This window comes from Charadrius vociferus, unplaced genomic scaffold (genome assembly GCF_000708025.1).
Source record: "Charadrius vociferus isolate BGI_N301 unplaced genomic scaffold, ASM70802v2 scaffold332, whole genome shotgun sequence".
Taxonomy (NCBI): domain Eukaryota; kingdom Metazoa; phylum Chordata; class Aves; order Charadriiformes; family Charadriidae; genus Charadrius; species Charadrius vociferus.
Genome location: NW_009647418.1, coordinates 2919758 through 2946802, shown reverse-complemented (window position 1 = coordinate 2946802; position 27045 = coordinate 2919758). Strand labels below are relative to the sequence as shown.

The following is a 27045-nucleotide window of genomic DNA, read 5'->3' as shown; positions in this document are numbered from 1 at the left end:
CGGTGAGAAGGGGTCCGAGCCGCTGGCCCTGGGCTGGGTGCAGGGGTGGCGGAGCAGAGCCCCGCTGTCGGGCGGGCGACTCACGGGTGACAAACCCCGTCCAGCCCTTGTGCAAGTAGCCGTGACAGTATTGCAGACCTCCAGCGCGGCGATTGGCAATGCTTCCTGTTAAGTAAAACATCTGCCTTGTTAAACAGGATGCATAATAAATCCATAATATGCAAATATATATTTTTTTTTTCAGTGGTTATAAGGTTTCTCAGCTACCTAAAATCCAGTAATTTCCATGGAGTCGGGCTGATTTTAAGTAGTGGAGGATCCCCTCCGACATGGATTCATGGAAGTACATGAAAGTATCAGTAAATGGGCAGAGAGTTACAGGCGAAGCAATGCTCTGCAGAAGATGTCCCATGCCGTGTACCTGGTGTACTCTGCCCACGGTGCTGCTGGACTTCATTAACTAGTGCACACCTTGCTGTTTGTACTAATTGTACCATCACAGATACTTTCAGAGGCCTAACAGGGGGTCTCTGTTTAAAAAACATTGCCACTGAGAGGAACGCTTCTTAAGGGCCTACATTATTATTCAAATTGATGCCGAGGATGATGTAAAGAAGGAAGCCTGTTCAACAGCACTTCACTGATCTTTCTACAGCAACTTATATCAGCCTCATTATGCTGTTTATACAAACACCGTGAGATGCCATCCCATTGGTATTACACTACTAATTGGAACTACTGCTTTCAGACAGAAAAAGTAAGTTTTAAAGGCCAAAATGGAAACCAGGCTTTAATGTATAACACAGCATTCATTTCTTTACTGAAGTCCATTGGATTTATAATTACAAATCCATTCTAACCTATCCAAGTATTTTGTACACTACATTTATCAATGTATTTGATCAATACAATACTTTTACATTGCTCTTTTGCTGTCAGGTTTCACAAATAAAAACTGTCTTAACATAATGAAAATAGACCACATCTGGCAAAAACCCAACAGAAATGAGTTCTAAGAAGGTTCCAGCCAAGGATGGGGTGGCCAATTCAAGAAGACAGTGTGGCAACTACTACTTCACGCTCTTTACAGCCACCCCAGAGTTTCCCTATGTAGGTTTGATCCCAGAGGTTTGTGGCGTGTGCTAAACTGGGGGCTTATGTCAGAATTAGGTTAATATCAAACTGTGATCTTTACTTTTTAATAAACACAAAATAGAAGTTTTGAAGATAGTTGAGGAGAGGAGACTGGAAAGTAGGAACAAGTGGAAAACTTTGTGGCAGTTATGCTTCTGTGTCTTCGTAGAGCAAAGATTCATCTCTTTTTTCTGTTCTTTTTTTCTGGTTCAGCAATAGGTAAGCCAAGAATGTCAGCAGTGAATATCTCTGCTGTGATTTCTGCTGGAATTTCTTCTTCAGTCAAAGCTGCTGCACCTGGATAGCAGTAACAACACCACAATAGCAATGTAAAAATGGCTTTCCAGATCAGTAAAATTTATAAGCAGCAGTAAGTGGATGGAAAGCTTTTAAAGATGTACAAAGTAATAATGAAAAAGTATCAGTTTACTGGCTTAATACTGTATGTGTTCGTGTCAGGGATTGAATCTGTCGAGGCTGCGCGTCTCACCTTGCAGTAGGTCCCTTCCTCAGAAGAGTCAAGGGGCCAAATGCAACTTTTACACACTGGCCAGCTGACATGATTTTAGGATCCCAAGGAATCCGGGGATTTCAAAGTTGCTTTACAGTGCTAGGCTGTTCCTTTCAAGAGCTGCACCTTTGCTGCGTGCAGCCTATTGCCGACAGCCCTAACCAGATGATGTTCTGGACTGGTGTGGACCAGGATGTGAATCGCATAAAAACATGGCACCTCCCAACAGTTCCAGTTACAATGGGCAACGCCACTTGGCTGAAATCAATGTGTAATTTGCTATTCTAAACTGGTGTGGACTGGTACATAAATTGTAGACAAATGCAGCAGTTATCAACAGCTCCCTTACAATGGGCATTGCTGCCTGGACGAAATCAACACTGTAATTTGCATATTGTAGGATTCCTTTTTGCCTGTGGTCTTTGGTGTGTAAACCTTCCACTGTGTGTTTCTAATTTCAGTTCCAAGCCAGCAGATGAACAGCGATGTAATCTTGTCAGGTCCCAGTTATATTTCATTGACCATTTATTTTCAGATACACCCGTGCAATTGCTGCATGGATGAAGGACAATCTATAGCTCTCTGACTATTTTTGCAATCCCGTCTGAGCGTTTTTGACAGCTCTTGGCCTAACAGGGTAATTGGCTTGCAATTTAAATTACTCTGTTTGGGAACTGAAGCGATCCTGCTTCTGTGCTGTGTGGAATGCTTATCCTGTACCTGAGGGATCGTAGGCGTCCGGTTCAGATCCTCCTTCCCTAGGACGTTTGCCCATCAGGGTGGTCAGACACTGCGCCAGCTCGTCTTCAGTCATATGCTCTCCTGTGCACAACAAAGCAAAACCAGCCTCTTGGGTTACGGTGGTGTTAGCACAAAAACGAGAAGGCAACTCAAACAAGAGTGGTGTACAACAAAACAGGATAGTTTGAAAAAGGATTTGAGTTCTCCGAGATAGATGCACATCGCCAATCAAAATGCATGATCCCAACACAGGAAAATGTTGTTCCTAAGGCAAATTGTTCTTGCATATTGCATTTTGGGCAAAAATATTTATCAAAGGGAGAAATTCTCATGCAGACAACTCTTTAGGCTACATTACACTCGCAGGGGCTTGAGGTTCTATTCCCACTGAAGAATTCCTGGCACAGGACAGATCACAGTCCCTGTCACCCCGTGTCCATGGCTGTCGCCATTTCCACACAGAGGAAGAAGAGGAAGGTGCAAGAAAGTCTTGATTTGGTATCCTGGAATAACCTGGACATGGCACTTGTCCCCAGTTAGTGGTTGGCTCATGCCCTGAAGCATAATGTTATAGATCTGTTACGAAACTGTTCTATCTAATGTATCTATTTATGTTCACACCATCGTATAACTAACTAACCTTTCTCACACTGGTTGAATCCTTGGTTTCCAAGGATCCTTGTGGCAAGAAGTTTTACCAGGTGATGTACTGAGTAAAACAGTATTTCCCTTTACCTCTTTTAATGCTTAGCTGCACTTTTACAACAGGAGCAAGACAACAGAAGTTCGTTATTTACCTCTCTATGGCATTGGCGATAAGCATATTTATACACATCTTTACAGTGTTCTCCCTGATTCAGCTAACTAAACCGTCCCACCTTTTCAGTTTCATACATAGATTCAGTCCAAGACCAACCAATTTCATCCCTCCTTTCTTGTTCCCCTCTTTTTCAGTTTTATACTGCCTTTCTGGAGACTGTGTGATTGGAAGAGAGAACAATGATTCAGATAAGGGTGTACTGAAAGAAGGATACAATTTGCCAAGATCCATACTCATCGTTTGATAGACAAGATACCTCAGGCCAGCAGAGATTTCCAGAGCAGTAAAAGAGGTGCGGCTGGGACAATAAATGTGATTATTCAATTTAAAATTTTAAGACAGGCGGATCCACGTGCCTGCCCTGGTTACTGAGCTATAGTTCCAGATTAATTTTTTGCTGGGGTGAATACATGCTGAAATTGAAGGCAGAACCAGGAAGCATAAAACTAATATTAGAAAAGAAATAACTCACCTCTGCACTGAAGCAGCAACAGTAAGTCTCCTCTGTCAATAACTTTGTCTCCATTCTCATTATCATAACCAAGAACCTGAAACGCTCGTTGTATTTTTTTCATTGACAAGCCAAAGGCAGGTCGATGATTTATATAAAGTTTGATAAAATCCCCTAAATTGATTTTTGTCACTTGTTCTCCAGTATCCACATACTTGCTGAATTTTACTTCGTTTATCATTTCTTCAATCTAAAGATCAAGGCAAGACAGATTTTTTTTAGAGCGTCAGGCCAGTTTCCGATCTCATGAATGCCAATGTACCGTAAACACGCACGTACTGGTACCACAGATGTCATGAACGTATCCCAGTAATGAGCTAGGGCTCAGCAGCTGAGGATGAACATGGCTAACTGCTACGCACTTCTTGTGACAATATTAGGCAAAGATGGGGGTAGCAGATATGTAGTCATTTGGGGTTTCCTCTGTTTGCTTGTGTGACAGGCACTCAGCAGCTGTTACCAGTACCTTTGCTGCAGCTGTGTCACCACCTCTGGGGACAGCGGGCAGGCAAACCACAAAACAGTAAATATACCACCCTGCTACAAAAGTACATGCGTGAAAGTCCCCACATAACCAGGCTGCACACAGTACGTACACACCTGGGCAGGCATCAGCAATCTCTCCCCGACGATGCGCATCTGGTGCAGTTCTGCTGCTGCACAGGCCAAATCTGAAATTTGCTTGGAGGGGCTGACATGCTGCACAGCTGGACCGCTCTTATCTTGGGCAAACAGGCAAGCACTGGCCGTGCTGGATACTAGTGGTTTTCCTAAAGTCTGGTGCTGTGAGTCAGCCCCGTTGGAAGCTGTGCAGATGTGTGTCCGAAAGGCAGGATCTGCTCCATGCCTTCATTGTACTTGTGCTCCAAGAAGCAGCCCCCTTGCAGATACACGGGCAGCAGAGAAATGCTGGGAGAATTGCCCGTGCCAACACGTACCAAGCATGCTGCTCCCCGGGAAGGGAAGCTGATGCAAGGTCTCCCTGGGGAGGACTTTGCATTCAGCCTTGGGCCTTTGTCCTTGTGTCACAAGTTTTTCCACTGAATGAAGCCCGGGGAAGAGGGAAATCTCAGCCTTATATTTTTCCTGTAGCGAATGTCACGCCAGGCAAAAAGTCATTTTCACTCAGCTCTAGCTGATCTGGGATTAGGTTTTATATCGGCCCCACTGAGCTACAAAAGAAAAACACCGATTCCCAAAAGCGTTGCTAGTCAGCCCAAGCTGCCTTTTCTCCCTCCTGCTTTTCCTTTATTAAAACACTCTAGAGAGAGATGAACTTTCTCTCTGGACTTTAATACTGTCCTGCCCGCTTCGAGAAGCAGATTGTAGGTTGCTTGGTTTCACAGCAGCTTAGCACCTCTGTTTCCATGCCTGAAATGCTGTTTTTCATTTTGATTTGGGGCAGGGGAGGGTTAACAGTTATTCTTCCAGAGACATTTCCCAGGGGAATTATGTTCTCTCTGTCCCCAAGAGGTGAAAATGTAATGAGCCAAGGAAAAGATCTAACAAAGTACGAGGGGATAACACCACAGCTTGACACAAGGGCAAAGCAGTTCTGGCTTAGACAAACATTTGCTGGTTATGGGGGCTCCAAAGCAAGTCTGTTAGGTGGTGGCTGTGGCAAAGGTCCTGCCTCCCATCTGCTGGCTCTCCTGGCAGAGAGTGTGCCCAGGCAGATGGGGTGGCACTGACTCACAGCACCATCTCAACAGCCTGCGGGGTTCCTGTGCAATTGCAGAGACAAACGCAGCCTCCCCCGCAGAAAGATGAAGGGAGCGCACAGCGATATACCGCTTCCCTTGGGAGAACCCCTCCTGCGTTGACAGGCTGTAGCTAGTGCAAAGAGGCCGTTATTTAAATTTCCTTGCATCAGATTCAGTAATTTTTTTTTTGTATGCACTTTAATTACCCTTTTGCCAGGTTACAACATTACAAATGAGGTTTGTATACAATACAAACTGCCTTATAGAAACAGCCACAAAAGGGGAAGAAGCAGCACCCTTATTAAATCAGTTGTCTTTTGTCTGATGTAAAATTTGAAGCTAAAAAGCTCTTGAGAAATGTTAGATAGGAAGTTCTGCTGCTGCAACCTGAAAGGCAAGCTCAGAGAGAGCTTCTGCAGAGTTTATCAGTTATGAAAGAGCTTTAAGTTCCATGTGAATAAAAGCTCCCGTCTCCATCTAAACTCACTCTTTCATCAGTCCCAGGCAGAATAAGAAAAAGAGACTCTGTCAATGTCCGAATGAGTGATTGCAGGGAGCTGGACATTCCCACCCGTGCTGGTAACACATATAGGATGCTCTGGTTGAGTCTTCATCGGACCTGGAGGGACTCAGCTCATGGCCCCCCAACCACATGCTGCATGTAAAGCAGCTCAGCCACTAGTAGAAGTCCCAGAGAGACCAAAGCGCAACACTGCCTGCACATGAGGTACTTTAGCCCATGGGCTTTGGAAAGTAGGAGGCTGCTGCCCTTGGGAGCCGAAGGAAGATTCATTTCTCATCTTTCTCAGTTCACCTTCTGAAGAAACCCAGCTCTGCAGTGGTGGCAGAGCACTCAACCTCCAGAAGATCCTGAGGTCATCTTTTGTTGAACACTCCTGAACTGTCAGGCTCCAGGTTTGCTCAGCCTGAGCCTGAGTTTGCCCAGCTCTCTAGTGAGGAATCATTACCTTTTGAGGAATTTGTTGCCAGTTTCTGACCACTACTGTATTGATGCAGACCAGGTTAAATACATTGAAAGCCAGCAAATACACTCTGGAGCCATACAGCATGACAATGGTCAGAATCTGGCCCTCAAGGCACTTGGTAAATGCAATCAGTCTTGCTCTTTTTTCTTTTAATAACAACAATAAAAACAACTGACCGACCTTTTCCTCTGATGGATAAAATCCCATTGCTCTCATTACAGAAGGAATTTCCTCCAAGGGAATATACGTTGACACCTGTCTGGGCTCCAGTGTTTCAATACCATGGCTGCGCAGCTGTGCATAGTAAAAATAGTCTTCCAGTTCCTGCGAGGGATTCAAACAAGATACTGTAAAGTTCAGTTACCAACAGGCGCGGAAGATAAGGCTTCTTTTAAGATTTACTAACAGGCATATCAATGAGATTGCTGTTAAAGGCGAGCTGGACAAAAAATAAAGAAATGTCAGGCCTGTATAAATGAATCTTAAACTCCAACCAGATGTTGCCAGACAGGGTTCATGGTGAGCACAATTACCCTGAAGAATTCGCCTTCTCTGCCGCCATCCAGTAGGTTGTAGAATGGCATCAAGTCCTCCCCACCCAGGGAAGCAGCAGCATCCAAGGCACTGGCAAAAGCAGAGAAAAGAAGGCACAGGAAGGGTTCATGTGAGGAGAGATTTCACGTTTCTCTTTCTAGTCATTGTTCACGGACACTCTCAATAAATAAATAAAATCCCTGGGCCTCAGAATTCAGGGGAGAAAATCATTGCCTTGAACCGTGTACTATTTTATCATCAGCCTGTACTTCTGCAGCATATTTCATACCCAGGTTTTACATACAATAGCACAGTGTGGGAATTAATTATTACTGAATGGTCCTCTTGTTTAGTGGAATGAGCACAGGGCTGGGAGCCAGGAGCTTTTCCATGGACTTGAGCTTGGTGTCTGGCATTTAGCTTTTCTGCTTCCTTATAGAGACATTGAGGGAGATGAATTAGCTAGATCAGCATTTTGAACATGCAGAGAGGGCTGGGGCTTGGTGTTTGCAATAAACCACACAAACCTAAGCTCCCTGTTCCTTGATCTAACACATTCTTCCCCAATAACTCAGTGCAATCCATTACGCTACTTCCTCTGCTGTAGCGGGTGACTGTGTCGCAGGTGCAGTCTCCATTAAACTGAAAGCATCTGAGTGCCACCTCTTTGTTTCAATTTCATAGGCAGTTGGAGCCAAAAGAACCCGTTCGGCTTGTGCAGATGAAAAAGGAAACCAAGCCTGGTAGCGCAATCACGGCGTAGCGTTGCCACAAAATATCCCATGCCTGGCAGCAAGGCTGCAGCTTTCACGCACACCTCTGTAGTGCTGCTTCCATGGGGATTTTTTGCAAGCTTCATGCTTTTTTCATAATTAAGTTATTTGGGTATTAAACACAGTGGAGATGCACAAGATGCCAGAAGCAGTAATAAAATGATAATTAGCTCATCAAGAGCTTCGCTCCAAAAACAAATTACATAGAAATTCAATGTTGCCTGGACCTTGGCCAACCATTATAAAGAAGGATCATTTATATTCTATTGCCTTCCTTAAAATGTCGCTTATTCTGACCCCCGACTGCTTAAGCCACACAAAGTGGAAAAGAAAATAAATAAGCCCATTGCTTTCCCATCCAGGTTTCCTTTGTTCTGGCACATGAAGGTGAGCTGGCTCAGCACCCCTTGGGCTTTCCTCCGCGCAAGCAGTACCTGCAAGAAATGTTTTACGCAGGACCAGCGCGTGTATTAACCACAAAGCCTTTGTCCTCGGCAGGTGAGGGACAACACTGTTTCACAGGTGCACTCCGAAAGGCAAAAGTAGGAGCGAGGGCTAAAAGGCATCTCCCATGGGGTTAATTTGCCAGAAACCAGATGTGCTCTGTGCTAGTAGGGTGACATGCAGGATTAAAAAAAAAAAAACAGCCACAAACCAACAGAGACCGTGCCACGCTATGTATCTTTTCTAGCTCCGACACGGGCGAAGGTCCTTTTCCAGTCCTCAAAGTGTAAAGGCAAAGTTGCTCCGTGCTGGTCTGGCAGTTTTCAGCTCATTCACAGCCACCTGCTCCCTTCCGATGTATGTGCGTATCTACCAGGCGTCTACAGCCACGCTCGTGAGGGAAGAGCCCTCTGCCCTGCACGGGCGCTGCCATGAGCAGCTTTGGTTCTTGACATGCAAAGAAACCAAAATATATATCCTGCCTTTGCCCTGTTACCTGCCTGACACACGGGAGCACGCGTCTGGCACCGCTGCCCAAGGGAGCTGGCAGAGGGATATTGCAGACTCGCAGAGAAAGGCGGAAGAAAGCTGGCAGGGTTTATTGCTGATGCTCCGGGCCAGAGCCTGGAAATCCTCGTTTGCAAAAACAGCCTTCATTCCTCCAGCCACCCCATTTACTGCAGTCCATTTACTCATGTAAGCAAAGCTTTATAGGATTAAGGTGGCTTGTCCTAAATCCAGTCTTCAAATGCAGGGGGGATTTCCTAGCAAATGCTGGCCTATCCCATTTGGAGAGCAGACACTTCTGTAACAGCCGCTGCCCTGTGCTTCTCCTGCAGCCAGCGCTGCTCCTCTGATCCCCTGCCTAACCCCGCCAATCCCCCATCACGCTGGCCAGGCCCTCACAAGGACCAGAAAATCCTCTGCTCAACTTCTCACCAATTCGGGTACCATTTCCCAGACTGGAGTATTTTATAGCCGCTGTGGCCACAACCTGCGAGGTCAGCTGGTTTAAGCCTTGCTATTGACTATGTGGCTACATCACGCAGAGGGGAGCAAAGCCCCCCTCCAAAAGCACGTCCCTCCTGTTTCGGCTACCACCTCACATAGCGGGAGGCTGACATGTCACTGTAGTCTAGGCTGACCCCACCGCTATGCCACCATCCCCAGCGTGGCACATGCCCATCGTGCTGAGCTGTCTGGAGGTGCTGAGCTAGGGCTTTTCTGGAGCCTGTGTGAGAGCAGGGCGTGAGGCTCCACAATTAATAAACCCGATTACAGGCCAGGTATCTGGGAGGTGGCAGCCCCCAGGGTTGAGCAGAGATGCTGCCAGCCTCCACTCATGCTCCTCTCAGCGAGTGGTGGGTCTCCTGCTTGCACGAGTGCAGGGACCTGTCCTTTACCCCATGACCCCCTCGCCAGATGCAGTTTGTTGGCCTGGTCACGGGAACAGTGTTGTGGAACAACAACAAAGCTACAGGGCTTTGTCACTTGCCCTAAAAGGACATATGCTCAAGGGAGCCCTGCAAAGAAACACTCCCCGTGCAGGACCCTGCTGTGCTGCCCCATTGGTGCAGCACCGCCCTGTACACTGGGGTAAGTGCAGAAACCTGGCTTTAACTCCTCTGGACACAAACACAGACCTTTTAGGACAACGGCCCCATTCTCAGTGTAAATGCTGGGGAATATTCGCTTCAGCTGTGTTGGCCAAGCAGCTGTGGAAAGCCGTAACAAGACTCCTTTCTCCTTTCTGGGGTACTTACTTTAGGTTGACCTCCCATTTCATAACAGTGCAGTCCTTCCCCCCTGCTGTAAAGATGTAGTGTCCATCGTAGGAGCTAGCAAGGTCAGAGACACCATCCGGGTGGCAAATGAAAGCTGAGGACTTGTGGGGGTTGCCATCGACAGGCAAAATCTGCAAGCCCACCTGTAAGGAAAGAGGGAGCCTGGGAGTGCTGAGGGTCCCACGGAAGGGCTGCGCCCCGGGGCAGCGCTGCATCCTCCTCCCAGGAGCTCGCTCAGCTCTCAGGCAGGACCAATCTACCCATGGTTTTGTCTGCAGTGAAATTCCCCCAGGGCCCACCACCTCTACAGGTGGGAGCTCTTGGGCAGGTGGGGCAGATGGGGCTCCATACCTTGTCCTTTGTAATGTACGCCAGATAGCATTTCTGGGGGTCCGTAGCGTTTGTTGTTGGGAGGATTTGTATCTTCTCCAATGGGGAGCCATAGGTTGGTCCCAAAAGGGTCTTTCTAAAGGCAAACAACATTTTCATCCTTTCTAGGGCTCACAAAACATTTTCCCTCTCTGAACGGCTGCTGTGCACAAGGATGGGTAGATATGGGGAGGTGTGGTGGGTGCAAACGCTTTGTACTGCTGACTGAGAGGACAGGATAGGACAGGATCCCTGGCTAGAAGGGACCACACTGGGGCTAAGAGAGGGATTTAGTTCTCAGGGATCATTCAGGCCTTGTGCTTTGCTTGTGTGGGCTCCTGTCTCTTTATCTGATGTCCAACTGGTGCGTCTCAAGTCCAGCATGCTGGGCAGACCAAGACCCACCTGCAGCCACAACCTTACTAGATGACACACTAGCGAACAGCAGAGTGGACACAAGGATGAAGCAACCTGGGGGCCCTAAAGTCAATGCAAGAGCTGCAGCACGGATGGGTAAACACATGCTCATGGGTGGGAGTAGGGCAGGCATTAGACAAAGGAGAACACAGAGTCAGGATGGGGCTCCTAAGCAGTGGTAGGCACGAATCTCTCCTCTACCTGCACATTTTAGTTGTCGTGTTGTAGAGCTTCATTTTGTAGCAGTTGTTGGCAGTGAGGATAAAGGACTCGGTGCTGAGCTGTGGGTACCAGGCCAAGCACAGGGGCACAGCAATCTGCTCTACCCGGTCCCTGTGCAAGACCACCAAGTGGTCCTTGCTGCTGCTGTTCAGGTCATATTCAACCTGGAGGGAAGACAAGGAAACACAGCAACTCTCCCGTTGTTTGCCAGCACCCTGAACCTTGCAGACTAACTGGATCTAGCATCTCTTGCTGCAGCCGGGACGAGCAGCCTACAGTAGCAGGGCATCAGCCCTGATCCCTGCACAGATCTGCCCTGAGACCAGGCTGAGAAACAACCCCCTGCAACGGAGCTGGTGGGGAGAGGGTTAGGAGCTGCAGAACCAAAGACAGAGTCTCCCTCAATGCCTTTGTCCAGCCTCCCACTTTAACCGCAAAGCTCCACTGCCCTTTAGACTTTCACATTGACCTACCAACTGCCGGTCCTCCCCAAGGCTCAGGAGCCTGGGCTCGTTGCTGTCTAACTGGACCCCAAAGAGGATGCTCCGGATGGGTTTGTAGTGGGAGTGCAGCCCTGCTAGGTGTTCCCAGCATCCGCTCCCGTTTTTCAGGACTCTCTTGTAAACAGTCACCGCGTATTTCTCATCCTGGAACGACAGCTCAAAGGTCAACAAGCCATGATCCCCGCGCACGTCCCCTGGCTGACAGCAGGCAGCTTTGCATGTCCCCTCTGGGCTTAGCTCAGTCCTTTTGGTTTTGTGAGTCCCACCAGGAGGGTTAGAGTCACAGACAGGATAAAACACTGGGTCAGACAGGTTTGGGCAGCTGCTCCCAAGGGCAGCACTGCAAGGTCCTAAGCCTGGCTGGAGCATCCTTGCTGGCTGGAGGGCATTCCCTGCTGTGCTCTCACAGCAGAGGGGCTGTAAATTGAGTTCAGTGACTCCCCAGAAATCACAAGGAAGATGCTTCCCACTGCTGTGCTCTGGCACCCGTGCATGAAGGGGGAATCTTTTTCTTTGTACAGATCATCACCAGTTGCTACAACCTCTGTGCCAAACTGCTTCAACACTGCCTCAACACTTCTGCACCGAGATGTGGGACCAAGGGAGCAACCCTCCTTGTGCTGCAGCAGCCAGGAGGAAATCCCTGCTCCAGCCCTCTCTACAGATGGATGCAGAGCTTAAGGCACTAAAGTTAGCGATGGGACGCTGCCAGCAGCGGGTCTGTGGAGCGGCTGTGACTGGTGACGTTTTTACAGAGTGACTCTTCAAGCCAGGAAAAGCATTTCAGAGTCATGAAGCCCCAGGGGAGGGACAGCCCTCCGCACCGCTTACTCTGCCATACCTCGCAGGATGGCCGGCAATCCCCAGTACCACCAAAAGCTGCACCACAAGCTGTGCACGTAAATCACCGAGAGGAAAAAACAAGCTTACAGCAGTTGCGAGGTACTCCGAATCATGAGAGAAGCTAATATGAGTTACGGGACCATGCGAGAACCTGAACTCTTTGCAGCTGGACTGAAGGGAAATGGCATCGAGGATGTAAACGCTTCCATCAGTAAAACCAGCGGCCAGGAAATAACCTGAAAAGCATGCCAGAAAGTTCTCGTGACACAATCGCTCGTCCCGGGAAGTCCAGTGCTTGGCAGATGGGGAGGTCAGGAGGCCAGGATACCTTTAGGGTCATAGGACAAGCACTGGATGCCAGCTCCAGTGAATATCCTGCTAACGAGGTACTTGGTCTGCTGGTAGTCCCACACCTTCAGCAGCCCACAGTGACTCCCCACAGCAACAAGTGCCCGCCGGGGGTGACAGGCGACGGCATTCACAGCTTTCTTTGCCTCTTCCATGACTTTTTCAAAGTTTGTCCTGTCTGTTGCAACATGAAGCACGGTTGCATCAGAGGTTGAAAGGATAAAGTTCCTGTTTAGTGTGAGAGAAACAGAATTTGATGAATCAGACTAGCTGGCTCACATCCCTCCAAGCTGTATTACACATCAGTCTCTTTTTGGCAACTTAGTCGGACAATCACTTATATTTTGCGATATGCAATATGCAGACACTTCTTGACCTGGAAGGCAGGTGGTACTTTGTATTCATGACCTGGTAAATCTCCATGGGAAGACACTGGAGCCAGTTCCATTTTCTACTTGGGTAGGCAAGCCAGAAGATGAATGACATCTGTGTAGCTTTTGCCATTTGCAAGTCACTGGTGTGTGAGATGGACAAATGAGCAATTGAAGATACTCTGAATAGTCTTTTCACATGTCTCCATGCCACCACTGTCAGTGGCTCCATGTTGACCAGGCTGCCACAGACAAGGTCAGAGGACAGTTTCAGTCCCATACCGCAGACAGAGTGGCTGCCTGTCTGTTCGCTCAGCCGCGCCGACCGTAATGCAGCGACGAGGATCCCGCTGCATAATTGGTGATGTGTAAAGCAGACATCTGAATAATTCTGCATGTTACGGAACAAATACGCATAGTCGCCAGTCCGCCTGAGGTCTGGGAGTCTGGGCCCAGTTAAAGGGTTGAGAGAGGACCACACAGAGGTCTAGGAGCTGCACAGGCAGATGTGCGTGGCTGCATCACATAGGCAGCACAAGTGGGGAAACGGCGGCCCCGTCACTAGCTGGCCCATGGCAGCCATCGAGTTATGCACATCTGGCCCCGGCACTGAAGGATGCTGCACCTCTCGCGTGCCTTAGCTGGGCTCTTCAGCCATACCCGATCCCACCAGCCTGGTGGGATGAGCTGGCTCGAGGCTTCCTCTTTGTTTTTCTGCTATTTGTGCTGCCCAGAGCAGCTGCAAGCGACGGGAGCTACAGCAGCGTCCCAGGAAGAGGGATGAGACAACAGAGACTGACAGGGAAAACCAAACCGTTCCCCAGGGCGCTGCTCCAGGCTGGAGTGGAATCTGTCCCACATGGCTCTTTGGAAAACATGTGCGCCTAAGGACAAACGTTGCCAGGAGAGCCTTAACAGGAGTGACAGACATATGGTTTGTAGGCTGGACTGAGCCACAGAGCCACTTCATCTGGCCTGCAGACTCCCTATAAATGCTCAGGCACATCTCCGTCACACAGAGGGGCAGAGAGTGGCTGTGGTCAGGCTGGGGCTGTCCCATCCTCCTGAGTCAACGTGGCACAACCCAGCACCAGTGCTATCGCCACTGGGGCAGTCTCTGCACCACCACTGCCCCGATTAGCTTGCCCAGCCATGATAAAATCTAACTGGAAATAGCCATCCACGGGAGGGGTTTAAGGGGGGGGATTAAGGGGCCCAGCGGGAGCTGGAGGCTCGGCATTAGCACCGCCTGGTGTGCTGGGTATGTGACAGAGGAGCTGTGCGCCCCAGGACCAGCTGATCATCTCCATGCCTGTGTTAACACTTCCCTCACCTGAGCAAAGGCATCACTACAAGTTCCAAATTTAGGATGTGGTGGAGCCCACCTGGGTTTTGGCAGAGAGGGGCTGCCCAGGAGACACCCACCTGCTTGTCTCTGGTGGGCAGGTGCGACAAATACCCAAAATGAAAGTCTGTGGAGAAGGGGAATAAAGGGGCACGTTCCCTCCCTGTCCTGCCCAGAAGCCTAGGTACAGGGTTGAGACCTGCTCCAGCTGAAGCAGAAGCCCATGGGGCAGTTTTGGGCTGACCATCTCCCCAGCTTTCAGGATGCAGGACAAATGCAGAAGACTTGGGTTTGTAAAGGGGCATTCACCTGGCAATGAAGGGCTGGCTGCTGGTGGTGCAGGAGGTGGAGCAGGCTGGGGAGGCACCAGGAGGATCAGGAGGAGTTTTGGAGAAGGAGATGGACCGAATGGGACCCACTTTGCTGTGGCTGTAGCAGGCGAGGAGCTGCAGTTGTCCATCGAAGAATTTAACCCGACCTTTTACATCACCTGTTACAATGCAACTGCAAGGAAGGGAAAGCTTTTAATGAACACACTGATTGAGAACTCCCAAATATTTCTTGGATAGCATCCTTGGGCAGAAGCAAATCTCTTCCCCTTTTCCCTGCACAAGCGCATGAAAAAAGCACCGTACAGATGTGCAGAGGGAAAGCCCAGGGCTGTGCAGAAAACACCGGGCTCTGCTGTGACCCTGGTGTCCCCTGGCCTGTCCCCAAGGATGTCAGGGCGTTTGGTGGCTGCCTGCTCCCTCTGCCGGTAAAGGTCAGGAGCCTGAGCAAGACTCGCCCACAATTCTCCGTGACCATGGCCAACCCCGTGTCTGAGCTACCCCAGCAGATCTGGAATCACACTGCCAGGAGTTTTCAACCTTTCCCTCCCCACCCTCCCAGCCAAATCCATTGCTGAAAAAAAGCTGGAGCAATGTCTCATAAATCAGCAGCACTTTCCTACATGAATTTGCCTGCTCCTTGCATGCTGTCAAGTAACGTCAGACAGCAACACTTAGCTGTAGTTCATCAACACCAGCTCTGTGGCTGAAATGTCTAAGGACTGTACCTACAGCCACTGAAAACTGCCATCCTGTTACCTCTCAAACACCATGACCACGGTAAGGCTGTCCCGCATAGGCACAAGTTTGGTGGCCTTCCTGCTGTGTGGCTTGACCTGTAGTTCTTTGGAGGAGCTGTGGGGACTGACCGTGTCCCACACCACTAGCTTCCCAGCTGAGGTGCCCGTCAGAGCTTGCGAGTTGTTAAAATGAAAAACCGACTGGCTGAAGCATCCCACCACGCTGTTGAAGGTCTGCAGAGAGAGCAGCAAGGCCATGCATTCATCCTGGGTGCTGGCTCTTCCCTCCTCAAGCAGAGATGTTCCTGCTTGATCCCTCCACATAACATTCTCTCCATGTCTCACGGGAGGACTATCACAGGCAAGAGCCCCAGGAGAAAGTGCAGTGGGGCATCTCTGGGAGAGAGAGCCCCTCCTGACATCAGCTCTTGTCCCCTCAGGAGCCCAAGGGGGACAGGATGGGGACGTGGCCACTGTTTTTGTGTAAGGAGATGGGAAGGGACAGTGCTGCTGCCAGGAGGAAAGCCAAGAGGTTGACATGCTGTGGTCCCCCCCATGCTCACCTGGTTGCTCAGGAGTGGCGCATCGTACTGCAAACCGGCATCACCCTGGGGAAAGCAGAGAAAACATCCAGGACAAGCATTTTGTAACTGTGCTCTGCAGTGCCACCATGTCCCTTCCCCATTGTCTGGGCACTGGCCCCACGCTGTGGTGACCAAAGCAGGACTCCTGGGGCAAAAAGGCTCCAAGAACTTCCAGACTACACAAAACACCCTCCCTCCACCCGCTCCTCTCCTCTCCCAAAAGCTGCTGACCGGCATGCTGCCTAGTGAGTGTGCAGGCCCCCACGCCGCCCCCCAACCCTCTGGGAGTGTGTCTGGCACCAGAAATACAACTTCCTATGTCCCTACTTACCCACAGGTAAAATATCACCTGGGTTTTGCCGTTGCTGACAAACTCGTAAGGGTTTTGAGGGTTAAAAATGACATAATCCTGAAATTAAAAGGTGAGAACCGCATAAACACCAAGCTGAGCAACGCTTTCTGCTTATTCTTTCATGCAAAACATCTGTTTTTATCCAAAACCCACTTCACCACCTGCACTGAACTGAAAACAGAGGCCAAATTCCCTGTGAAACCCCAGAGCTGTGCTCTCTCCATCGTGAGTGGGGACAAGCTGGCAGGGCCGTGGGCTTTTGCTGCCATGAGCCCTGGCCGGTGCCAGGGCTGCAGTGGAGGACATCCCACCAGGGTCCCCTCTGCAGCCCACGGCTGTCGGGCAGCAGAGGAGCAGTGGTAATGACACCGAGATGCTCTGCAGGCACAGGGTGTGATCCTGCCTCCCATCTCCAGCCAGCAGCAGCCCTGTACTGGATGGGGGCTGGGGGCTGCAGGAGGGAGCTGGTGAGGACGGAGCTGCCCAGTCCAGCCCAGTCAAGCTCCTCTGCACCACTTCTCCATGGTCACTCACCTGGTAGCCAAACTCAGGCCTCAGCTCTGTGCTGCACACGGGTTTCTCTGTGGGCAAAGTCCACTTCCAAACACAAACTCTCTGTCAGAGAAGGGAAAACCGAGGGACTTTGGTGGCTTTCTGGGAGCTTAGGGGAACCAGGGGAACCCCATTCCCTCCAGCTGCCGGGGATGAGGGGGATAAAAGACTAGAGCAGGATAAACCCAGCATAGCCTGGCAGCAGAGAGCTTAATTTAGGGAAAAAAAATGCTAGAAACTTCTTCAATGAAAGCTCATTGGAGTCAGAAGCTTTTGTCCCAATTTAAGATCCGTTTTCTCAACTCCACAGCATTCACTTTAATGAAATCCAGGTCTGTCTTCCAATGGCTCAGCAAAACCAAGCCATCACTCTGCAAACCTGCCCCACCTCTCTTCTGCTCTTCCCATCCGAATTCTCCCCTTCCCCCTTCCCTGCACGAGGAAAAAATTCCAGGGATCTATCCCGCAAGGCTACAAAAGAGGAGATATTTTCTTTACCTGTACTGTACCAGCACTAATTGTTGCCAAATACTTCGCGTCCTGGGAAATAGCAATAGCACTGACCCCATCCACTGGATGACTACCGAAGATGGTGCGCACCGGTATCCTACGGAGCAAAGTCCTCGTGGGTGCCCACGGCAGCACAAGGGGTTCGTGGCAATCACTTAGCAAAACCTGTGACACAGCCCACCCCGGTCTGCGCGGCGGGGAGGGAGTCTGCAAAGAGTGCCGCTGTCGCAGCCAGCACCACGGCTGATGCTCAGCGTCCTCTCCATCTCTTCCTCCCAAGTAAACGGCTCTGGGAACTTGCCAGGGGTCTTTTAAGAAAATACTACAGCTTGGAGACATGATGTACTTAGTCTGGGGGAGTTCGGCCCCATCTCAGTGTTCCTTGGGTGTGGATGATATGAGGATGATGAAGCCCTCAGTTAGTTCGGTTTTGGCTCCTTTGCTGCTTTACCCTGTCCCTGTGTTTCTCCCATTTCACTCTCTGCCGAGGCTGGAGGCAGTCCTACGTGATTTAGCAGACATAAGAGGTTTCCAAAGAGGAGGTTCCTGGGAGCTTACCCGGAGAAGGAGTCCCACACGATGATCAGAGCATCTGGCCCTTGGTCGGCGGTTGCGACCCAGCGCCTGTCTTCACTCACACACAGGCAAGAAATTACATTTGTGTGGCCCTGGGGAAAGAGAAGCAGCAAAGTGCCTCGGAGGCTCCAGACCTGGTGGCTGTAGAAAGCATTCATCAAACTGCTTTGCTCATGAGCAACCCTTGTCTCCCCTCCCAAGGGTCCTCCACACTTATCCTTCCAGCCCAACTTTTGCATCCCATTTTTCACAGGCTCTTCTGAGCCTGCCACCCTGTCCCTGTGCCTTGCTCTGGCTGCGGCTCCCCAAGCTGAGGAGCGGTGAAGGGACCATGACCCACGTGCCGCTTGCCATCACCACTGCCATCCAACACAAAGCACCTTCCACCAACATGTGTTGGGAATGACAACAGGCGTGTGAGCAAAATGATGCACTCCTTTGCATGGGCTGCTCCTCGATTCAGTTATAGGCAACCCTTAAGCACCCTCATATCACGAATATATGGAACACCCACATGGCATAGCTGCTCGGCAGCTGCGGCAAAGACCATGGACCACTCCAGCTGTGAGCACCAGGAAAAAAAAGACGGAGGGAGAGAGTTTGGGAGAAGGAGGAGGGAGATAGATGCACGGGCTGTGTGCCAGACCTGCAGGTGGTACTGCCTGTTCCCCAGGATGTCGTGGATGACCACCGTGTGGGAGGCAACGTACAGGAGCACCCTGTCCTCCCCGTCCATCAGGCTGTGCACGGCCAGGCTGCTGTTGTAGCCCAACACCCAGGACAGGCTCTGCAAGGAAGAGGAAGCTCTGGGCTCTTAGCAGCTGGGACAAAAAAGCCACAAAAGGTCTCAGGGGTGATGGAAGAGAGCTGGGCAGGAGTGCCAGGTGCTGTGCAAACCATCATGGTGGCACTGTGCCCATTGGTACTCACGAGGGGATGAAGTCTGGTCTGCTTGTCCTCCTGGAAGAGCATCCCCGGAGTGGCCGCCCACACCAAACTGGCAGAGCCATCACGCTGATCATCCTCCCTGCTCCCCTGCTGTGTTTCCTGCTCCTTGTGGCCTGAGCAAGGGCTGGAAATGCCCCCCTTGGGCTCAGGCAGCACTGGGGGCAGTCCAGGGGGTCCGGCACCCTCCAGGCATGATGTCCCAGCAGTGTCTTCCCCTAGGGCAGTCCTTGAGGCAGCTGTGTCCTGTCTTCCAGCCCAGGTGCTGGGCGGTGTGCCTGGGATCCCCATCCCTGAAGGTGACCACAGGGCATCCAACGGTGCATCTGCTCCAGCATCCTCCAGTGCGCTTTCCTTCTCCTTGGCAGCAGCAAGGTGGTCCTTGGAAAGGGGGAGAGGTTTTGGTGGATGCTGGCTCCTGGGCTGGTCTGTCTGGGGGCTGCCCTGCAACTGGTGGGAACGAACCCCGGCACATCTCAGATCCAACCTACAACACTCTCAGGGCAGGCCCCAATATCAGGATATTCCTTTGCTCCAAACTGCCTATGGATTGGTACCAGGGAAAAAATACCACGGGAATCATAGAATCATAGAATGGTTTAGGTTGGAAAGGACCTTGAAGATCATCGAGTTCCAACCCCCCTGCCATAGACAGGGACACCTCCCACCAGTCACTGCTTCTCTTTCTGCACACCTCATCTAGTTCTCTTTGCATCTCCACAGCATCCCATGTCTCACACCAGAACCTTGTACTATCACCTGGACTAAGATGCCCGAGTTTCTCCTCCAGAACTAATCTGTAAGCCCTTTGAAGGCAAAAAATCTGGCCTTTTTGCTGTCCATCCCTCAACTATTCCCCATGCAATGGTTGATTGCTGCAACGGGGCACACAGTCATGGGTTGGAGAGGGACTGATGGCAAATTGAGGTTAAAAACAGGGGAATCAGGTCCTGGAACTGGGGCTGAGATGGCTGCAAAGGACTCTCCAGCAATCCCAGCTCTGCTGCCAGCATCTCCCGCCGTGCTGCCTGGCGAGCATATGGGAAGAGAGGGTAAAAAAAATCCCACCACCACCTTCCTTGGCCCCTCGTCAGGCTGTTAATAAAGGCATCAAATAGCCCTGCGGTGTCAGAGCTTGCAGCAGCCCCTGGACAGGCTTTCCCCCGTCTGAGCATCGGCCACTTAATCTTGTTCTTGGGATCCACATCAGCTTCTGCCTCTCCCCACGGGGTTACTTGATTTTCTATAGCAGTGTCTTATGCGAGGTATAAATCACATTTGGACACTGTTTCTGTTTCTGCGGGAGGTAAGATAACATTTTTCTCAGTGCAGGGACGGGGATGGGTTCCCTCCTGGTCATGTAACTCTCAGGCAGCTCAAGTCCTCAGCAAATACTGATGACTGGACTGAGACTATGCAGAGATGCTGCATCTGCTGAGCCCCACTGGCGGGATCCCAGCTCTGCCTCCCCGGGAACATCTCGTGAGAAATCATGTCTGGGACACACTACCTGCTGGTCCTGGAGCCGGGGGCTCTGCTTTCATCAGGACCTGCTCATGGACCCTGCGCCAGGCAGGGCTTGCAGTGGTGTTGCCCTCACCTGCTTAGGCAGCACGGCCATCTCCTTAGCTGTCTGTCCGTCCTGGGATGTCTCCATGACCTCGCTGCTTACTCCTGTTCTTCTCCCAGTTGGGTCCTCTGGTATGACTTCACTTGACCCATCTGTCCTCACCTTCACCCTCCTTCCAGGGAGCCGGGGCGCAGAGATGCTCTGAAAGACTCCCCCTTCCCCCAGGGTTTGGCTACACAATGACCTGGAATTTGGCACAGCAGGAGGAAAGGGCACATACGAAACTGGGAAACAGGTCCCAGAGCCCCTTTTCAGCTCCAGTAACGCTCCCGCCGAGCACAAGCAAGCCCAGCACAGCTCCCGTTAATGCCAGCTGAGATCATGCTCCCCCCCACCTTCCTGCACGCCGCGCCAGGCACGGACATTTGCCCTCAGATGGGGGGTTTTGTCACTGTCCCCGCAAAGAGTAGGGTGGCAGCAGGTTCATCTCTGGCTCCACAGGTCTGGGTTTGAGCCAACACCGAAACCTCATGCACAGAAAGCTTTCACGAGAGTGGGAAGGGGGAACCCCCCCCCGGCCCTGGCAGGCAGGATGGGTGCTTGGGGACGGCCGTGGCCCCCATGGGTCTCACCGGGGTCACCATAGAGCTGTTCCCAAGCCCCCTCTAGGCCTCGGTGCCTCCCCAACTGTCCCCCCCGTCTTCCCGCTGCCCTGAGGGACCCCCTTGGGGACCCCACCGCTCACCGTCACACCGGTCCCCGCTTCTGTTTGCATCTGACTGCCGTTCCCAGGCAACGGCTGCGCCAACGGCCGCCACCAGCGACAGCCCGGAAAGCGCCGGGGGACAGAGAAGGGCTGTGCGGGGAGAGAAGCGGGGACCCTCCGCATCCCAGCGCCGTCCCCCTGCCAAAAGCAGGAACCTGGTGGCGGGGGGGCCTTCAGCCCTTCGCCCTGCCCAAGCTGAAATCCCGCTCGTGGCTGTGACAAAGCCCCCCCGCCCCCCAGCATGGCCAGACACCTTTGGGACCAAACCCTCATCCTGACCAGGGGATGGGACGAGGGGTCTTTACCCAATGCCCCCCCCCCCCCCCCCCGGGGGTGTTGTAGCAGCTTCTGCTCCCCTGAGCAGGACAGGCAGTCAAAGCGAGAGCAGTCAGCCTCCAGCCACCACCAGGTCCCCCCGCTGTCCCCAGCTCTCCGCCAGGACAGCACTTGCACAGGTGACCCTGTTCCCAGGGATCACTCCAAGCTATCGCCTTCACCCCCACGGATAATCAGCTCTAAGCACTCCCAGCTGTTGACTTCAGCCTTGCTGTTAAGCTCAAATAATAACAATTTATAAATCTAATTTGTTTTTCCTTCTGCCCAGCAAGAGCCTCGTACCCTGCTGGGGGATGAAAGGAGTTTTGTTATCGGCTCAAATTATCTCCTCGACCTGAAGAGGCTCCCGCTCCTCAAGCCGCTCTCAACTCCTCCTCTGCGGCACAACCCACTGCTTCGAATCAGGGGAGTTTTATGGCTTCGGGAGCAGAGATTTGGTCCTTTAGCCCCATCTCCGCGAGGTGCGAGAAGGCAGCCTTCTTCGGTGTGGCAGCACTCACACATCAAGCTTGTTCAGACATGGTGCTTTTCTTCCCAGGCAGTATCACCCAGGCCACGTTCCCTCATCATACAGGGTACAGGGAGTCATCTCTGCCCTCCAGCATGAAAATCCTGTTTATTCTGACTGAGACCAGCTCCTCTTTTTCCTAGGGTAGAAGTTTGAGTGCTGTCTAAGGGAGAAGCTCAAGCCTTACCTGCCCACAGCAGGTTTTGCAACATAATCTGTGTTTATTACACTCGCCAGGATCGTTCAACCCGTTCCAGTCAGGACACAGAACCGGAGGGGCTGGAGGTGCAGTGGTTCAGACACAGGGTTAGGGGACACGCTTCTACAAAAGCCTTGCTGAGCTGAGAGCCCTCTGAAGCACGCAGCACCCTCCGCAGAGGAAGGGAACTGAGCTCCCCGAGAGCAGGAATTAACCTGGCTGGCGCAGCTGGACTGACCCCCTAACCTCATTTCAAGAGCGGTACAGAAAGCTGAGATTTTCTAGACCATTTCATCCCAGGAGGCACAAATGCGAAGGCCTGGAAGGACGCCTCCCATGAGCTTTTCTTCTCCTGGACTGGTACCCAGACCCAGATTCATCTGCAGCTTGGGTGAAAGCCTGCCCCAGTTGGGACACCCAGACACATTTCCCAAGTACACACAGCCGAGACCAGCCCCGTGGCAGTCTGACTTGTCAGCTGCCCAGCGATACCCAATTTGTCCGCACACTTACACTTCCATTCCATTTTACAGCGACAGAAGATAGGGGCAGCTTGGGGACAGTCGCATACTTAGAAACTGCAGCAGCACCTACAAATATGAAAACACCTTTTGCATAAAACAATGCTCCCAAACCGTACAGAACATGCGTTTAAGAGTCCTTGTTTTAGGCAAGTCTTCTGGCACTGTGGGGACTCAGCCCTCCTACAGAACCACCCCACGGGGGTATCTGCCTTGTAACCACAGACAAGGACATCACACTGCTTCCCAGCGGGATTTCACAGTGGATTTAGGAGATGCAGTGGCCTTTGTGGGTCATAGCGCCTGGTGAAGGTCAGCAGCACAGGCTTAGCCTCAGAACCACTCTGGTACACATGCCACAGAGCATCCCAAAACACCTCCCATTCTGTAATCCTTCAAGAAAAGAGACAGAGGAAAACAGCACTATGTTTCCACCCTTTGAAAATTACTTGAAAGAACAAAACACGAATAGCTGAGACAGCCCATGGTGAGACTGCGTTTGATGGGGATTACCTCGGCACAGTAAGGAACACCGCCGTGGGCTGCGACAGCGTCGCCTCCTCCGCAGCTCGGTGAAGCCTGCGGGAATCACCGCGCCAGGAGCTTTGCTTTGAAGCTTTACCATTTCAGTGAGAATCTGCTCTGTCGGACTGTACGCCAAAACACAAACACTTGAAATATCAAAAGGGTAAACCTACTCAATTTAACACCGAGCCCTGAGTAAGTCATTTAAGTCTGGGGTTTAGACCACTTTTTCAGTCTACTTCAGGGCTGGTTAACACCTATTATAACAAAATTGCTCATTATGTGCGATGTGTTCCTTACGCCACACCTGCTGGCGAGGACTAACGACAGACTCACACCTCACCCCGGCTTCAGCTCTGGAAGGTGAAGGGGTCACGATTCTGTGTCAGTGCAGATCTGCATTTAACCCACCCAACTTGGCCTACAATTATTGTCCAAAATAATAACTTTACAACAACAGAGAGAGGCATTACTCAGTTTTATTGTTTCAGAAGAGGATTTTGAAGTTCAACTGGAAACAAACTTACAATAAACCACTCATCCCAGAAATCCCCTCTAAGAGTTTATACACCCCAAAACATTACCGCAAATAAGCAAAACCAAAACAAAATAAAAAAGTCATCAAGTTAGGAGTACTTTTATCATGACCATGCAAAATACTCCAAGTAAAGCAAAGTAGAATTATAACCCCTATTCCTTATCTCATTAACTTAAAATAATTAAGTGTTCCAAAAATTCTTTCATCATGTTTAGTGACTTCAAAAGTTGTGGCAACACAGGAAAGATAAAGTATCAAACTTGCATATTTCTTGATTGTGATCTACTATTATAGACACCAAAAAGTGCTCCAGGACTTCTTAGCATATATGACGAGATGTTCAGTGAGGAATTTCAGGGGAAGGGGAAAAAAAAAAAAAAAAAAAAAAAAAGAGTGCTGTTATCACCAAATAAGAGCATTTAGTGCTCTTTAGTCTGTATCAAATGAAGTTGGGTCTCTCTATAGCCTCATCCCAAACTGATAGGAGGTGTAAGAGATGAGAAGCCACATCTTGCAACTCTGCAAGCTACTCCTGACGAACCAGTGCAATTCTGAACTGCAGTCAGACCTCACTCTATCAGAACCTCTGCAGCCTCCGGGAGCCTGGCACGCAGAGGTCACAGCCTCCGAAACATTTGCTTCAGCAAAAACGTGAAAGGAAGTTTTCAAACCAGATCAGAGTCCAGAAAGCAGACACAAGCTTCAGCTTTATTGTTTTCCAAGCAATGGTCATCTTTGCAAGGGAATGATATTGCAGCTGGAAAAGAGGATGAAACATTAAGGTCTCAGTTCTCAAACAAGCACAGAAGATCTGACATGGCATGAATCAGACCCGCCACAACCCTCCTCCATTGGTTTCCTCTACTGGACAAACTAGGCACCGAGATCTTCCTCCCTGTCCTTGTGTTTGATCCACCTCACCGCCCCACACCACTACGCAAAACTGTCGGCCTCCAGCTCTCAGCTGGTCCCCCCCAGTGAAGTGCACCAGAACAGGCAGCAACACACACTGAGCGTGAAGCACAGAGCCGGCGCTGCTGCAGGAAACTTGCCCCAAGCGGAGAGAAAGCCTCATCTGCTCTGGTAAGCAAAACAGCAGCTTACCCCAGGAGGCCCTTCCCGGCCCAGCGCTTCGGAGTCAGCCCCACATGCACTTTTTTGCCGCTGCGGATCACAGTCACACTCAGGGGTCTCTGAAAGGGAGGAAAAAAAAGAAAAAAAGAAAAAAAAGATGGCAACTTCTTTCCACCACCAAGTTAACCCTCTTCTTCATTCTTTTGCTGAAACACCAGAAGAACATTCGGCCCGGGGAAGCTCTTCTTCAGCAGTTCCCATTCCCACTCCTGTGACTACATCTGAAAGGAGGGAGCGTTTGGTGCAGAGACATCTCCAAGAGATCTCTCAGTTCCACTATAAAGCACTTGATGTGCTGTGGCAGCTGCTTTGGCCTGTCCACAAGGGTGGCACAGCGACGCAGCCTGTGGCTGCAGGGGAGAACAGACAACACAATGCTCACAACAAAGAGCGTATAATACCTCTTAGTTTTTTTTTGCAGGAATTAGCTGTTTGCTGTGAGGGAACAGGGCTACAACAGCACAGGCTGAACCTGACGCTGTTTCCGACATGGAAATAATGATCCCAGAGATCTGAGTGCCACAGAAAAAGCTGTGGCTGACAGAGACAGGAAAGAGAATGGAGTCAGCAGAAATGAGCTCACCCCTTCGCTATGCTGCACCACTGTGGCGATGTTCTGCAGGTTCTGGAAGTTGTTTACATTTACAGAACCAAACTCCACAATCTCATCATCGACCTGAAGTCCCTGGACAGAGACAGAAGAGAGATGAGCATCTGCCTTCTCCAAAGACAGGTAGTATCACAGGAGCACGAGCCTTCACACAGGCAGCTGAACTACTTTACACCCTCTCCATGTCCTTAGAAAGAAATAAGTACTCGTTTCTCTGTCCTACTTTACGGGAAGAGAAATACTGAGGCTAAAATGACCAGTGAGGCCTTGCAGGAGCTGTGCAGTGCAATGATACAGCTAAGAGAGTACTTGTCTCATTCCTAGACAGTGACTAGTCTGGTCACATGACATCCCACTGTGACACAAAAAAAAAAGACCAAAAAAAAACCAGGGAGAAACCCTAATCAAACCCCCGACTTATGGACCACTTATTAACGACAGACAGAGGAAGTCATCTGCTATGTTTTCTCTCCGGGTTCAGAAGAAGCCTTCCCCACAGGCTGTCAGACCCCACCAACTTACTGACACACTTGCAGGAGATCCTGGAGTCACCGCGTTCACTTTGGCAAAAGCCTGTGGCAGGTTCTGGCTCTGGTTCATTGCCTCGGCCAACGCCTCCGCCTCATCCTTGGCATGCTTCTCCTTCTCCCGGGCGTGCAGCTGGTGAAGAGCTTCCTCCACCTGCTTCATCAGGGCCTTGTGATCATTCTGCAAACCTGTGGGTGACATCATTAGCACAGAGGGAGCAGCAGCGAGTTCCATCTAGGGGTTCTTTTGCAGCACGCGCTCTCCCCTACAACTGTGCAGAAAATGGTATTCTGGGTGTCTCGGATCTCAGCGGTGGCTGGAAAGAACCTCTGCTGGTGCATCTGCTGGGTGCCAGTGCCCGCCCTGCTCACCCAGCCCAGCAGATGCTTATCAGTAGGAGTCAGACACGGAGAAAAACCACCCTACAAATTTCAGTAAACATGCAAGGAAGCAGAGCCCGGAGGCCCACGATCACCTAGAAATCACTGAGTCTTTTCCCCATCGAGTCACGTACGTAGAGCAAAAGCCATCCCCAAAGACAGGGCACGGGCTAAGCCTGGGAAGACATAAATGCCAAGCTCTCTCTTACCCTAAGTTTATTCTACAAACACTGTAAAAACGCTTCGCTGCGTTTAACGAATCCCAAATGGCTCCACCGCAGAAGCAGAATTCCGGTGCCGCTGCGACAACGTGTGGACAAAAGCGTTTTACTGACTGAGCCCACCCCCGGCGGCTACGAGCACGGAGCCAAATCACTGAAAAACAAACTCAGAGCATCCCTGGTTTGGGGTTTTTGGTGAGTTTGGGGGTTTTTTGAAGAACTGCAACGCACAGGCAGAACGATGCGGTGCTTGAGGCGCTTA

General features: G+C 50.7%; 2 protein-coding genes across 2 annotated transcripts; both read right to left on the bottom strand.

Annotated features, from left to right (window-relative positions):
• Positions 1 to 1312: 1312 nt before the first annotated feature.
• Positions 1313 to 20604, bottom strand: WDR66 (WD repeat domain 66). Its single transcript, XM_009880348.1, has 21 exons — positions 20548 to 20604; positions 18933 to 19397; positions 18649 to 18789; positions 17985 to 18094; positions 17415 to 17523; positions 16899 to 16979; positions 16344 to 16421; positions 15992 to 16036; positions 15448 to 15662; positions 14669 to 14863; positions 12624 to 12871; positions 12383 to 12531; positions 11423 to 11596; positions 10929 to 11113; positions 10293 to 10407; positions 9921 to 10084; positions 6940 to 7030; positions 6587 to 6730; positions 3679 to 3907; positions 2366 to 2467; positions 1313 to 1431 (listed from the first exon to the last, which is right to left on the bottom strand). Exons 1-21 carry the CDS (start codon positions 20602 to 20604, stop codon positions 1313 to 1315), a joined length of 3216 nt encoding a protein of 1071 aa, XP_009878650.1.
• A 4035-nt stretch (positions 20605 to 24639) lies between these two features.
• PSMD9 (proteasome (prosome, macropain) 26S subunit, non-ATPase, 9) lies at positions 24640 to 26416 on the bottom strand. Its single transcript, XM_009880347.1, has 4 exons — positions 26177 to 26416; positions 25628 to 25729; positions 25015 to 25103; positions 24640 to 24667 (listed from the first exon to the last, which is right to left on the bottom strand). The coding sequence occupies exons 1-4, from the start codon at positions 26414 to 26416 to the stop codon at positions 24640 to 24642; spliced, it is 459 nt and encodes a 152-aa protein (XP_009878649.1).
• Positions 26417 to 27045: the final 629 nt, after the last annotated feature.

What these genes read in the sequence shown, in the direction of transcription:
- PSMD9 (XM_009880347.1), bottom strand. Translation starts at nt 26,416, where the DNA reads ATGGAACTCGCTGCTGCTCCCTCTGTGCTAATGATGTCACCCACAGGT. An exon ending in GATCTCCTGCAAGTGTGTCA is followed by an intron (nt 25,730 to 26,176) that starts GTAAGTTGGTGG and finishes GTCTCTGTCCAG; the next exon opens with GGACTTCAGGTCGATGATGA. An exon ending in GCCGGGAAGGGCCTCCTGGG is followed by an intron (nt 24,668 to 25,014) that starts GTAAGCTGCTGT and finishes CCTCTTTTCCAG; the next exon opens with CTGCAATATCATTCCCTTGC.
- WDR66 (XM_009880348.1), bottom strand. Translation starts at nt 20,604, where the DNA reads ATGGAGACATCCCAGGACGGACAGACAGCTAAGGAGATGGCCGTGCTG. An exon ending in AGCCAGCCCTTCATTGCCAG is followed by an intron (nt 12,872 to 14,668) that starts GTGAATGCCCCT and finishes CACACTAAACAG; the next exon opens with GAACTTTATCCTTTCAACCT. An exon ending in GTTGCTGCTTCAGTGCAGAG is followed by an intron (nt 2,468 to 3,678) that starts GTGAGTTATTTC and finishes TGTTGTGCACAG; the next exon opens with GAGAGCATATGACTGAAGAC.